At 43.4% G+C, this 13,921-nt stretch overlaps 2 protein-coding genes across 3 annotated transcripts in view; both read left to right on the top strand.

Moving 5' to 3' along the window:
* LOC143286631 (uncharacterized) overlaps positions 1–8,200 on the top strand; it is a 162,230-nt gene extending 154,030 nt beyond the window's left edge. Inside the window, exon 2 of the mRNA XM_076594267.1 lies at positions 7,742–8,200. The gene's annotated coding sequence lies outside the window, so the exon portion shown is untranslated. The remainder of the gene's footprint in view (positions 1–7,741) is intronic.
* The window catches only part of LOC143286979 (uncharacterized), a 29,654-nt gene that overhangs the window by 1,179 nt on the left and 14,554 nt on the right, over positions 1–13,921 (top strand). The window contains exons 3-6 of one of the 2 annotated variants that reach the window (XM_076594969.1): positions 721–824; positions 5,042–5,225; positions 6,286–6,422; positions 9,206–13,678. In XM_076594969.1, coding sequence (XP_076451084.1) covers positions 721–824; positions 5,042–5,225; positions 6,286–6,422; positions 9,206–13,678 — 4,898 coding nt within the window. Of the gene's footprint in view, positions 1–720; positions 825–5,041; positions 5,226–6,285; positions 6,423–9,205; positions 13,679–13,921 lie in introns of those variants that run through there. The other variant, XM_076594970.1, reaches the window with a different exon arrangement.

Here is a 13,921-nt window from a genome sequence, read left to right as displayed (position 1 = left end):
TGTTTGATTCAAGGGAAACAACAGCACATGCAATGAAATAAAAATCTGTACAAATGTAGAAATTGTTTCCCTTTATCAGGGGCACTGAGTAAAAGATTATTATTATTATTTTTAAAAAATTATAATGATTTTAAAAAACACACCCAAAAAAACATGTAGCCGGAAACAGGAAAGATCTGACATGCGTGACTTAATTAATATGCACAACACAAAACTTATATTTTAAGATGGAAATATCAGAAAAAGAATCTGATCTGGCCTCCCCTAAAAATGGAGAATGCTGGCCTAAAGTTTGAGTTAGAACAAAAAGCCCATTCAGATAACAGGGAGTTGTTATCCACGAGTGCAGAAGAAAACCGATCTTGCCAACACCATTTTAACCCCTTCAGTGCCAGGGGGAAAACAGCAGAAAGTGGTGTTTCAGGTCATAAAACATTATCCAAAACAATAAGCCTAAAACTGAGAAAATGGTCTGGAGATATACCACTCTAGACGAACTGTGTGAATTTTCAGCCTTCCAGAGCTATTTCTCTTTTTCTGATGATGTCATCAGTGATGTCACTATGCACATTCGTAATATGTTTATGGCAGTCAAGGGGTTAAAGAAGCTTACATGTTATAAAAAGTCCTTTTGAAATGCAATTTGTATACATTGTCTTTATTTTTTTTACGCAATTTTTTTATTATAAATTGTTTTTTATTATTGAATCTGTCTGTCAGGATCTGGAGGAAAGTTTGCTTTCTGGCGACAGTGAGGGCAGCTTTTTGCTGGTTGATTTGATGTCAAGATTGCTGAATGGCTGCTATGGGAGGGATGACATTGGGTAAGTTATCATCTGCAAATTTAGGTACATCAGTTTATCCAGATGTTTTAACTTATGGGTTTGTTTGAGTTTGGGATGCCCTTTTCTCACTATGCTGGTTGTACCAGTGTGGTCAGATGTTAAAAATTATTTAAAATGAAAAAGAATAAATTCAGTAAAACGTAAACATTATCCATCTTTTTAAAATTATTAATATTATTATTTCTTTAATTGACAGTTGATATTGCTATATATTTTAAAAGTTATATATTGATGTTTTCTGAATATTTTTGTTTTGAGTCTTGTGATAGGTTTAGTTTTGACTCAAACTCAGATTTTGAACGTGGTTTCTGTATTTTGTTGTATTCAATAATAAAAATATAAACAGTGCTTTACCATTAAAGTAACAGGATCCATGTACTAGGATTTGGGCATTTTAGTGTCATTTCCCAGGAAGTTTACTTCTCTGTCCTTGCATCAGTTTTATAAAATACCAGGATTCCAGCACCATGAACAGCAAACAACTTAGTGTAAAAAGTGGTGTTTGATTTAGAGAGTGTTGTGGTTCGATTCTGATAGAAGAGAGAGGGTATGGGATCAACTAATCATGCACTCACTCACTCTCTCCTCACATCAATAGCAGGGCCACATGGAGTGGTTTTTATAGAGTGTTTACTTTACAATACAGCACACAGTAAAAAGTTCACCCTACACCTAAAGCAGCACCTATGAGCAGCACGGTAAAATTCACCCTAAACCTAAAGCAGCACACAGCCCAACAGGGATTTCCCTGTTCCTCACATCACTGGTCAGTCACCCTGTGTCAGTCAGTTCTTCTGGGAGACAGCTGAGAACTGGCTGTGCTGACTGGTTTTATCCCTTCCCACAACATACTGTGTATACTAATGCAAGCTACAGAATGATCTGATTTGCTACAATTCAACCCACTTGTTTCTACAACATTCTGTGATGACAGGTTCACCCGTTTACGTCACAAAGAGATTGGGGAGACGGGACAATACAACTCTGGGCCTGTTAGCCGGCTTGATCAAAGTTCGAATTAGCATAACTTTTCCCTAGCTTTCGTTCCGAAGTCCCACCATCTACGTCAGTTGCGTTCGTGGAGGGGAGATGGGGAATGACTTGAAAGACGGGCCGCCACACGGAATGTTCTGCTGAGCACTGCTCAGCACGGGGATCGCGGCAGACATCACGTAACTGCACGTATTCCTATAGCTGGGGCCAGTGACGCGGCGTCGCTGACCAAAGAGGGCCGACTAGGGAGTGGGGTGAGGAGGGGAGTGGAAAGAGGGAGTGTGGCGCGGTGTCGGCACGACCTCAAAGACTGGACTTTGGATGGAGCGGGAAGGGAGATAAGAAGGGGGGGTGAGGGGGTGAAGGGATGGGGAGGGAAGGGGGACAGTGTGGGTGGTGGGGGGTGACACTGCTTGCACACTATAACACCCACCCCCGGCTTTTGAATGCAATGTCCTCATTGCTGCTGACCACATGCTGACCACTGCCGTCATCAATTAATGCTAATGGGGAGATTAGTTCTCTAACCCAAAAATTAGCAAAAACATAAACATGTGAAAATGAAGACAATACAGGACAAAAGAAACCACCAAAAATACATTTCAAAATGATAAAGCTGTACATAACACCAGAACCCAAAAAAGCATACATCAAAAAATCAAACAGGGAGCTACACCATGCAAAAATCAACAGTGTTCCAGCTGACACACATCAGCAGCCACAAATCCTGGAATGAAGGAAAACAACAACACAGCATGGCATACAGTTTTCCTCATTCAGATTATCCCCCTAGCAGGCTACAGCTACAATTTTAGCCCATGCTGGATGGTTAGCCTTACCCCTGCTGCTAACCCTACAGGTTGACCCTGACAGTTTCCAACCCCTGTCAGTCTGATCTGGGACCATAGCACCTGCACATGTCCCATGCACACCAGGCTTCGGATGAGACCTGGTGCTAGTCTCACACAACCCGGTTACCACCGGTCTGTGTGACCGTCCTGGAGACCTGACTGCATCCTGGCAGTCTCCATCACCTGTGCCCTCCCTTGTGGCACATGTACCAGGAACACCTGGATCAGGTGGTATGGGCAGCAGCACCCATTCACCCTGGCAAGGATCATCCTCACAGTCACCCCTTGTCCTGACTGGAGTCTTTTCATTCGGACTCGGATCCTGCCTCCTGAGACTATTGGGCAAGTCTCTCTGGTTCTCATTGTGGGAATCTTTGTGTTTTTCCTTGGGGAGAACCTTACCCACCTTTAGGGAAATCCCATTTCCCACGACTGACTGACCTTTCCCTTTCCTACCTCTGTTCCTTCTCTTCCTACCCACAGCCCTGTTCTCTAGCACAGCCCCCTCTCTCTGACTGACTAAATCGGACACTAACCCCTGCCTGGACCTAATACTCTCTTCTAAACACAACAGTTTGTCCCCTAATTGTGCTATCTGTTCCCTGGCCTGTTGCTCTCGTTGGTCCTCCTCCAGTCTTGCTGCAGCCTCACAGCTTCATCCCTCGCCTGGATGAAGGTGGTGTGTGGCTCCCTCCTCACTACCTGGCGCAGCTCCCTTTTCAGCAGGAGGTTCCAGAGGCCATCAATGAAGTGGTCCCTCAGCATCTCAGCGGTGAGGGCCCCAGTGCTCTTCGTCCGGATGATCCTCTCCATGCTGCACAGAGCATGGGAGTAGTCCAAGGTGGACTCCTCTGGCAACTGCTCCCTGCTGAAGAATGTGGACAGCAGTGTGGTGACACGCCGCCCGTCACCGAACACCCCCAGCAGAATGTTGATCACCTTCTCTGGGGTGTTGGTCTCCTCCAGGTCCCGCAGCATCAGCTCCCTGCGTGCGGTTCCCTGCAGATGGCTGTACACAAAGTAGGCAGCCATCTCGTCTCCCATGGGGTACGCAGCCAGGACCCGCTTTACCTCCACGATGAAGTCCTCAGCTGACATCTCACCAGGCTTACCAGTGAATACTGGCAGTGTGGGTGCTGCATACCACCCCATGGGAAACTCCTGCGCCTCTGTAGTTGGGGTTGTCATCTCTGGGCTGTGCTACCTGGCTGTGTTACCTGGCTGTGTGCTGCTTAAGTCCTACTAACTGCTTAACCTGCCTATTGTGTCAGTAAATCACTCTACCTGCCTATCCTGTCGGCGACGCCAAGTTGTAAAAAGTGGTGTTTGATTTAGAGAGTGTTGTGGTTCGATTCTGATAGAAGAGAGAGGGTATGGGATCAACTAATCATGCACTCACTCACTCTCTCCTCACATCAATAGCAGGGCCACATGGAGTGGTTTTTATAGAGTGTTTACTTTACAATACAGCACACAGTAAAAAGTTCACCCTACACCTAAAGCAGCACCTATGAGCAGCACGGTAAAATTCACCCTAAACCTAAAGCAGCACACAGCCCAACAGGGATTTCCCTGTTCCTCACATCACTGGTCAGTCACCCTGTGTCAGTCAGTTCTTCTGGGAGACAGCTGAGAACTGGCTGTGCTGACTGGTTTTATCCCTTCCCACAACATACTGTGTATACTAATGCAAGCTACAGAATGATCTGATTTGCTACAATTCAACCCACTTGTTTCTACAACATTCTGTGATGACAGGTTCACCCGTTTACGTCACAAAGAGATTGGGGAGACGGGACAATACAACTCTGGGCCTGTTAGCCGGCTTGATCAAAGTTCGAATTAGCATAACTTTTCCCTAGCTTTCGTTCCGAAGTCCCACCATCTACGTCAGTTGCGTTCGTGGAGGGGAGATGGGGAATGACTTGAAAGACGGGCCGCCACACGGAATGTTCTGCTGAGCACTGCTCAGCACGGGGATCGCGGCAGACATCACGTAACTGCACGTATTCCTATAGCTGGGGCCGGTGACGCGGCGTCGCTGACCAAAGAGGGCCGACTAGGGAGTGGGGTGAGGAGGGGAGTGGAAAGAGGGAGTGTGGCTCGGTGTCGGCGCGACCTCAAAGACTGGACTTTGGATGGAGCGGGAAGGGAGATAAGAAGGGGGGTGGGGGGGGGGGGGGGTGAAGGGATGGGGAGGGAAGGGGGACAGTGTGGGTGGTGGGGGGTGACACTGCTTGCACACTATAACACCAGCAATGGTAAATTGGTTTTTGCAACAAGACATTGCAATTTGCAGAACTAAACCATTGAGAAGTGTGTCAGCTGAGATGCTTTTTGATTTGGTTTCAGACCTGACAACTACGACTTGTTCCTGCGGGACATCTTCAAGCAGAGGCTGGAGATAGAGCTGGACACGCCAAACCCACTGGCTGAGAAGAGCTTCTTTGAGTTGCCACTGCGACAGAGAGTGGAGCTGCTTCACAATCTGTGTGACTTCAGACTTGATGCTGATGATGTCTTTGAACTACTGAAGGTAAGCGATTTCATTTTTATATCTATCCAATTTTATCCTGATTTTGGCTAAGTCCCGAAATCAGAGACAGCAGATTTAGTAACTAAAGTTTTCTACACCAGCTTTGGATGATCTACCCAGGTCATTAAGGACTTACGTTTACTGCACTATAAGAGCTTTACATAACTGGTGCTATTGCTGAGCGGTTAAAACGCTGGGATTTCAGTCTTTGGGTTTTTGGTTTCGATCCTAGTCTGATAGGTTTTGGGTGGCGATTTTTTCAGTCTTCCAGGTCAACTGGTGGGGTTGTGTTGGAAGCAGGTGTTAAAATCAAGGCCAATATTTTAGCTTGAAGCCTTATTTCAGGGTTTCATTTTCTGTGTAACATTCCAGATGAAAACTTCAAAGCAGGAATATTGTTTACATCATGATTACAGTGTGTTTCACTGTTATAACATTTTATAATTGTGTGTGTGTGTGTCTCTCTCTGTGTGTGTGTAGAGGATTAGAACATCATGATAGTGGAAACAATGTAACTACAGAAAAATATGTTTTGACAATGCCATTGGCCTGAGATACATCACTTATAGACAGTTAATCAAACACGTACATGAATAGGTTAAAAAACACATGTTTATGTTTGTACATTTACACATACTCATGAAAAGACACATTGTGCAGAGAGATGTGTATGAACACAGGCTTGCACACAGACAGTTGCTTGCTCAAACAGATTAACTTCATGCTCCTCTGACATACAGACACGTATACGAACTCGCATAAGTCACTTGAATTTTCGCTCAAGTGTGCTGTCACACACACTTTCACACATGAACACAGCTCACCACATACACTCTGGCACTTGTGTACATACACACACACACACACACACACACACACACACACACACATGCTCATACATAACATATGCGCACATTCATAGACATAAACTTATGTGATTTCTTGTAAGGTAGCAAAAGTTTTTGTGGAAACTGCAACTGGAACACTCTCAGTCTCACATATCCCCTCCCGTCCCTGCTGGAAACTGAATCACTGATTGTCTGTCCTTTGTTTTCTACAGGGTCTGGATGGAGACAGCATGAGGGTGGAGCCACTGGGAGTGGACTCCAAAGGAGCCCGCTACTGGTATTTCTACGGCACCCGTCTGTACATGGAAGAACCCAGACCAGACACAGAAGCGGACAAGAAGAAAAAAGGGTGAGAGCATTTTATGTTAAATTACCGATGTGGTTGTAGCAGTGGGAGTGGTTTACTTCGTCATTTATTCAGCAATGTATGTTGTGGAAGTAGTGTACCTCTGGCAGTGTAACATTTGTGTACAACTACTGATTCTTCCATTGATATGGAAGTGAGACCAAGTTTGTAAGACCATGGTTCTTGGTACACATTGAGATGAAATTCTTGGAATGATATATGAAAGTTAGTGTTCAAAAACAGGGAGTCAGTGAAAGGACAGAAAAGAAGAAAAAGGTGAAAAAAAAATCAGAAGTAAATGTAGGTCAAGTAAGAAAACAGTGATGGCTGCCATAATGAGTACACTGCTTCCATAAACCCAAGGGAGGTAACTTACCAAGGTAGGCTATCAGCCACAGCTACTTTTGATTTCTGCGCATGGACGGACTGTAGATAGGACAGGGCAGGAATCTAGACCCATTCCAGAGTTTTCATCAGTTAATTTAAACATACTTACAAGTGGGAAAAAATTATTTTGACAATTATTTCATGTGGAAAGTTAGTGTTTTACAATCATTAGATGTGGTCTTCATACATTATGATCCAGTGATTCTGTTGATGTGAACACCAGCATGATTATCTCTCCTGTCATGTTTGGAAGTCCTGTGCTTGTATATTAAGAAACAAAAGTTCTCGCTCTCTTAGATTTGTCAGCAGCTTTTGACACTATCGACCACTCTATCCTCTTGAACAGACTTAAAACTTCCTTTGGTATTCGTGACACTGCACTAGCATGGATCACGTCTTACCTGTCAGATCGTACACAGAAAGTGTGTGTAAATGGTACATACTCTAGAGTATCTGCCTTGAAATATGGTGTCACACAAGGGTCCGTCCTAGGTCCTGTTCTTTTCGTGCTGTATGCGGCTCCTGTGTCGGATGTCATCAGTCATCATGCGATGTCGCATGAGAGCTTTGCTGATGACACACAACTTTATCAGTCGGCTTCCATAGCTGAATTTGATGCACTGGTGACTCAAACACAGGAGTGCATTGCTGGCCTAAAGGACTGGATGACTCTCAACAAGCTGCAATTAAATGATGATAAGACTGAATTTATGATAACCTGTCCAAAGAAGTTTCGTCAACATCCTTCCTTTCCTGACTCTGTTCTGATCAATAGCACACCTGTTTCACTTTCTCCCTCTGTTCGCAGTCTTGGTGTAATCCTGGACCAGTCTCTTTCCTTCCAACAGCACATTTCGAATATCTGTAAAGTTGCCTATTTGGAACTGCGTAGAATCAGCTCTATCCGCCACTATCTCTCAACCGATGCAACCAAGACACTTGTATGCTCTCTGGTTCTCTCAAGATTGGATTACTGCAACTCTCTTTTGGCCGGCCTTCCCAAATACCTGTTAGACAGACTCCAAAGAATTCAGAATAACGCTGCCAGACTCATTTGCAGAGCTTCTAAATTTGACCATGTTTCTCCTCTCCTTCAGTCTCTCCACTGGTTGCCTGTTTCTGATCGAATAGACTATAAGCTATCCACCCTGACCTTTTCTGCAGTCAACGGATCTGGCCCCAAATATCTTTCTGAACTCATCCATATCTATACCCCGTCTCGCCAGCTCCGTTCTTCCTCTGATACTCGACTTCTCAGGATACCTCACGTCAGAAGTAAGACCTATGGACACAGATCGTTTTCTTTTCAATCGCCAAAGACGTGGAACAAGCTCCCTGATAACCTCCGTCATTCTGATTCCCTCGCATCTTTTAAATCTCGTCTCAAGACTCACCTTTTCCCTCAGCAATAAGTTCAATTGTGGCAGGTCCACAACTACATGCATGTATATGAATGTGTATTGTGTGTGCGTGTGTCTATGTAAGTTTGTGCCTGCCTATGTGTGCGTATGTGTTAGGGTAGCTGTTAGATACACATGTATGTTAAAATGTATGTATGCAGTGTGTGTGTGGTCACATTTTTGTGTGTGTATGTAACATAGATATAATGTTTTATGTTATCAAAAGCGTTTTTGTAAAGCACCTAGAGCAGATTTCTGGATAGTGTGCTATATAAGTATCCATTATTATTATTATTATTAATGTGTATAAGAGATGATACATTCCATTATGCCATTCAAGACGGATCATCATATCATCAAGAGTATAAATTAATTGTAGAATTGAATTATATTGAATCAATACACTCAGTATAATTTAATTGTATTTTATACGTTTGTTTTTATATACATTGCATGAGCAAACAAAAAAAAAAGCAAAGGCAGGAATATAAAGGAATACAGAATTTGAGTTAACCGATGCAAAAGAAAAGGAAAGATGAATGAATCTATGTAGAGCAAGCAACAGCAGAAATATTGGTCAAGTCTTTTCTCTTTTTTGTTTTGTTTTGATTTTTGATTTATATGAAAAAAGATTTTCTTTAGCAACATACAGATTTACTGACGATCTAAAGGCAACACTGTTTTTCGTTCTGTAATGTTCTTGTTTATGTGTTGAACAGCAGTGTGTGTGCATTTATGTATGTGTGTATTCGTAATTTGATGTCACATTTCATTTGCATGTGTTTAGAAAGATGAGAATACAGACACAGCTGTTATGAATTATTATTAGAATCTTTGATTATTGCCTGATACCTCAATCTCTCCACCATCCCCCAACTACCCCCACCTTATTTCTTTTGTTTCCTTTCATTGATGAAACCAGTGAAAATTTCTGTGACATACTTAGTGGCAAGTTAAAATTACGGTGTCATCTTTTTTCTTTTTCTTTTTTTTTTTCAGCAAAAAGACGGAGAAAAAGAAAGCAGTCCAGAAAGGCAGAGGGAAGAAACGAGATACTCTTGGTCAAGCGAAAGACACTCCATCGTCATCATCTCGCCAGCCAAGATCGTCACGACTGCGCAAAAAGCTGGAAAAAGAAGGCGATGAGGAAGCTGAGAGCATCGATCAGAAGGACAATGAAGAGGATGATGAAGAGGAAGACAAGTCTGAGGAGGAGGGGACTGACGATGAACTAATGAGTGGAACAAAGAAGAGAAACAAGGGGGAGGAAGACAAGACAGAAACAACAGCCAAGAAAAGGTCTGCCCGACTGAGGGTCAACCTTGAAAGGAACGAGGCAGAGGACATGGAAACTGATGATGAAAATCAAGATTTAGGCTTGGATGATGATGTTGAAAGTCTGAAATATGAGGAATCAGATGAAGACGATGTGGATGAGGATGAGCAGTCAGATGATCATGATGATCACAGCTCGGATGAAGACTACTCAGAGAGGAGCACAAGGAAACATCAGTTCAGCAGCAGGCGCAGAAAGCCCATAACGAAGACCGTCAAAACACCCAAATCTCAGCAGCCCAAGACCCCAGCTCCTCAAACACTTCACAACCCTCCAAGGTCAGCTCGTCTCAGAGCCAAGTTCAAACATCTTATTGACGAAAACAGCAAAGACAGCATGCCATCCAGCATTGATGATGATCAGCGTTCAACATCCAGTCACAGCACCATCAGGTCTGAAGTGACCAAAAAAGGTCTTGGCAGGCCAAAGAGTTCTGAGAAAGACATCACCGTATCCAACTGTGATGAGGACAGACAGTCGGCGTCCAGTCACAGCACCACAAAGTCAGAAGCGACCAGAAGAGGTCGTGGCAGACCAAAGAAACAGCGGAAGGGGGCCGGTGACGTTAGTGCCGAGTGTCTGTCAGAAAACCACAGCACCAGAAAATCACATCTGTCTGGCAGTCACCTTTCTGAAATCAGTGAAGGCGATTCTGAGGCGTCCAACACCCGATCAGAAACTGTTTCAAAAAGTAGCGGTAGAAGAGGTAAGAAACGTAAAAGAGGTGGTGCAGAGATTGTAGATTCTCTTGATGAATCCTCACAGGAACGTAATGAGAAGCAGGCCCCAGCTGTCCGAGTTGGGTCTGACGGAGGCAGAGAACCGGTCACAGAGGCAATGGAAATTCACAATTCATTCAATGAAAATGCAAACGATTGCACTTATAGTGACCACTCGGACATGCAAGAAAAGGAGAATGGACAACATCAGCATACAAAAGTTAGTCAGGAGCAGTTCGAGCAAGGTCCTGAACACCAAAACGGAGTGAAAGCGGGAGGTGAAGCTAAAAAAAGTGAGCAGGCAAACGCCAGCCTCATGGAAGAAGAAACTGTTGAACAGACAGACACCAAGCAGGAGAAAGAAAAAGCTGTTGAACAATCTGAGCACATGGACACCAGTGAAGTAGAAGAACAGATTGTGGAGGAGTCTGTGCAGGAAGAAACAAGTCAGGCAGGAGAAAACACAGTTGAGGAACAGTCCACACTGGTAGAGACCAGTGAGTCAGAAGAAAAGACTGAACAATCCACACAGAATGTGGAAGAAATAACTGACGAACAAGCTGCAGAGAAGTTGGAAGAAAAGACTGACAAGCAGTCCACACATAAAATGGAAGAAGTAAATGATGAAAAATCTGCACAGAAATTGGAGGAAAAAAACAATGAACAATCCACACGTGAATTAGAAGAAATGAATGATGAAAAATCTGTACAGAAATTGGAAGAAAAAAGTGACAAACAATCCACACAGAAGTTGGAAGAAATAGCTGACAAAGAGTCCACACATAAATCAGAAGAAATAACTGACGAAAAATCCACTCAGAAATTGAAAGAAAAAACTGATCAACAGTCTGTTCAGAAGTTGGAAGAAATAACTCATGAACAATCTGTTCAGAAGTTGGAAGAAATAACTGATGAACAATCCGCACAGAAGTTGGAAGCAATAACTGATGAACAATCTGTTCAGAAGTTGGAAGAAATAACTGATGAACAATCCGCACAGAAGTTGGAAGCAATAACTGATGAACAATCCACTCAGAAATTGGAAGAAATAACTGATGAACAATCTGTTCAGAAGTTGGAAGAAATAACTGATGAACAATCCGCACAGAAGTTGGAAGCAATAACTGATGAACAATCCACTCAGAAATTGGAAGAAATAACTGATGAACAATCCACACAGAAGTTGGAAGAAATAACTGGTGAACAATCCACACAGAAGTTGGAAGAAATAACTGATGAACAATCCACACAGAAGTTGGAAGAAATAACTGATGAACAATCCACACAGAAGTTGGAAGAAATAACTGGTGAACAATCCACACAGAAGTTGGAAGAAGTAACTGATGAACAATCCACACAGAAAATGGAAGAAATAACTGATGAACAATCCACACAGAAAATGGAAGAAAAAACTGACGCTCATTCCGCACAGATTGAAACTGGTCAGGACAGAGAAACAGCAGTAGAAGAAGCAAAGGGTGGTGAGCACTTTCAACAGACAGGCACCAGTAAGAATGAAGAAAATGCTGGTGAACAATCTGCAGAAGTAGACACTGGTAAGGATGAAAAATCTTTTGAACAGTCTGTGCAGGTTAGTGCCACTGAGATGGAAGAAAAAGTTGTTGAGCAGTCTACACAGATGGAGACCAGCGAGGAGGGGGAAAAAACTGTTGAACAATCTGAGCAGATTGACGAAACAATGAATGAAGAAACAACTGTTGAACAATCCATACCAGAAGACACTTCTCAGGTAGAAGACAGAATTGTGGAACAACCTGCACTGGCAGAGACCACTCATGTGGAAGGAAAAACTGTTGAACAGTCTGCTCCAGTAGAATCCAGTCAGTCAGAAGATACTGTCGAACAGTCTGCTTCAGTTGAAACCAGTCGCTCAGAAGATACTGTCGAACAGTCTGCTTCAATAAAAACTAGTCGGTCAGAAGATACTGTCGAACAGTCTGCTTCAATAGAGACCAGTCAGTCAGAAGATACTGTTGAACAGTCTGTTTCAGTAGAAACCAGTCAGTCAGAAGAAACTGTTGAACAGTCTGTTTCAGTAGAAACCAGTCAGTCAGAAGAAACTGTTGAACAGTCTGAGCAGGTACACTCTAGTCAGGACAGAGAAAAAGCAGTTGAACACTCTGAGCAGATGGAGATCAGTGATGTTGAAGAAAACACTGTTGAAGAATCAGCACAGATCGAGACCAAACAGATGGAAGAAACAGATAAACCTTCCACTCAGATGGACGCCAGCCATGAAGAAGAACAATCCATGCAAATGGAGAGCAGTGAAGTGGAGAAAAAAGTTGTTGAACAGTCCACACCTGCAGACACAAATCAGGCAGAAGAAAAACCTGTTGAAGAATCTGAACCATTGGAGAAGGATCAGGAAATGAGGGAAGACCAGCGGTCAGCAGCAGAGGGAGCCAAGGACAGCCAGTGTTCATTACAAAAAGACACCAGTCCAGTACAGTCCAAACAAAACCAAGAAACTCGAAGCAGCGGAGAGCCTTCTGAAATGACAGACCGCATGTCAGATAACACCACAGCTGAACTTACAAATAATACAGTTGAAAGCAGTGAGCTGAGTGCAACTGGAAAAGTGGTGGAGAAAAACTTGGATGAAATCACCAAGTTCTGTGAATCTGAAGAAGTGAGGGAGAAAGATGTGAGTGGCTCCAAAGTCTGTGAAGACAGCAACAGACCCCCTGATCAGACAGTGCAACCGTCTAGCACTGAAGAACAGAACAAGAAAAGTGAGAATGTCGGTGGGGAAAAGGTTGGTGAAACAGAGGGCAGTATTTCTTGTGCAGACAAGTTGAGTTGTGTGAATCCATCTGTACAGAATACTTGTGAAAACAAGGGAGATGACATCATTAAAACTAACCAGTCAAGTGGCACCAAGGATTCCATGGAAAATGACAGCTGCAGTCAGTCATTTGAAGCCTGTAGTTCCACTCTGTCTGTTGAAAAAGCCATGGAAGAAGACCACAATGAATCGTCCAATACCTGTGAATTAGGCGCTGCCCCTGAAGAATATACACAGAATGCAGAATCAGAAGAAAGTGGTGTGACCGGCTGCATTGACATCCCAGAAGAAACTGCAGAAGAAGTTGACCACAAAATTGGTTCACCTAAACCTGAAGACACATGTGAAAAAGATGCAAGTGACGTAGGAACATCAAATGACACGAGCACAGAAACTGGCATGGAAGCAGAGCAAGATCAGGAAGATTGTGTTTTAAATTCTGCAGCGTCAGATAAAGGGGGTGTTGGGCTTGGCAAAGAAGATGGGGGAGAAGATCGACCCCAGGTAAAAGAAGAGGCAGAAGGGGAAGGAGGGGAAACTGTCAACAGTAAAGATGCAGAAAATGGCCAGGGCTGTGTTGAAGAAAACCACGAGCCTATGGAGGTTGGGTAAGTGTTGATTTATGTGCATGCGTTTGTGTCTAATTTGTGTTAACGTGCATGCATTTGTGTGAATATGTGGGTGTTAAGGCTTGTCCTTTTGTGGATTTGTCTTGTCTTTATTTTTAGACATCCAGACTGCCACAGTTCTTGCAAAGATGTAGGTATTTGTCACTGAAAGAAGAAGAAAAAGACTGCAACACATTTGACAGTCACCCTGTGAAAATGATATTTCTAATCTATCCTGAAATT

Source organism: Babylonia areolata, chromosome 10 (assembly GCF_041734735.1).
Source record: "Babylonia areolata isolate BAREFJ2019XMU chromosome 10, ASM4173473v1, whole genome shotgun sequence".
NCBI lineage: Eukaryota > Metazoa > Mollusca > Gastropoda > Neogastropoda > Buccinidae > Babylonia > Babylonia areolata.
This window is presented reverse-complemented; position numbering and strand designations above follow the sequence as displayed.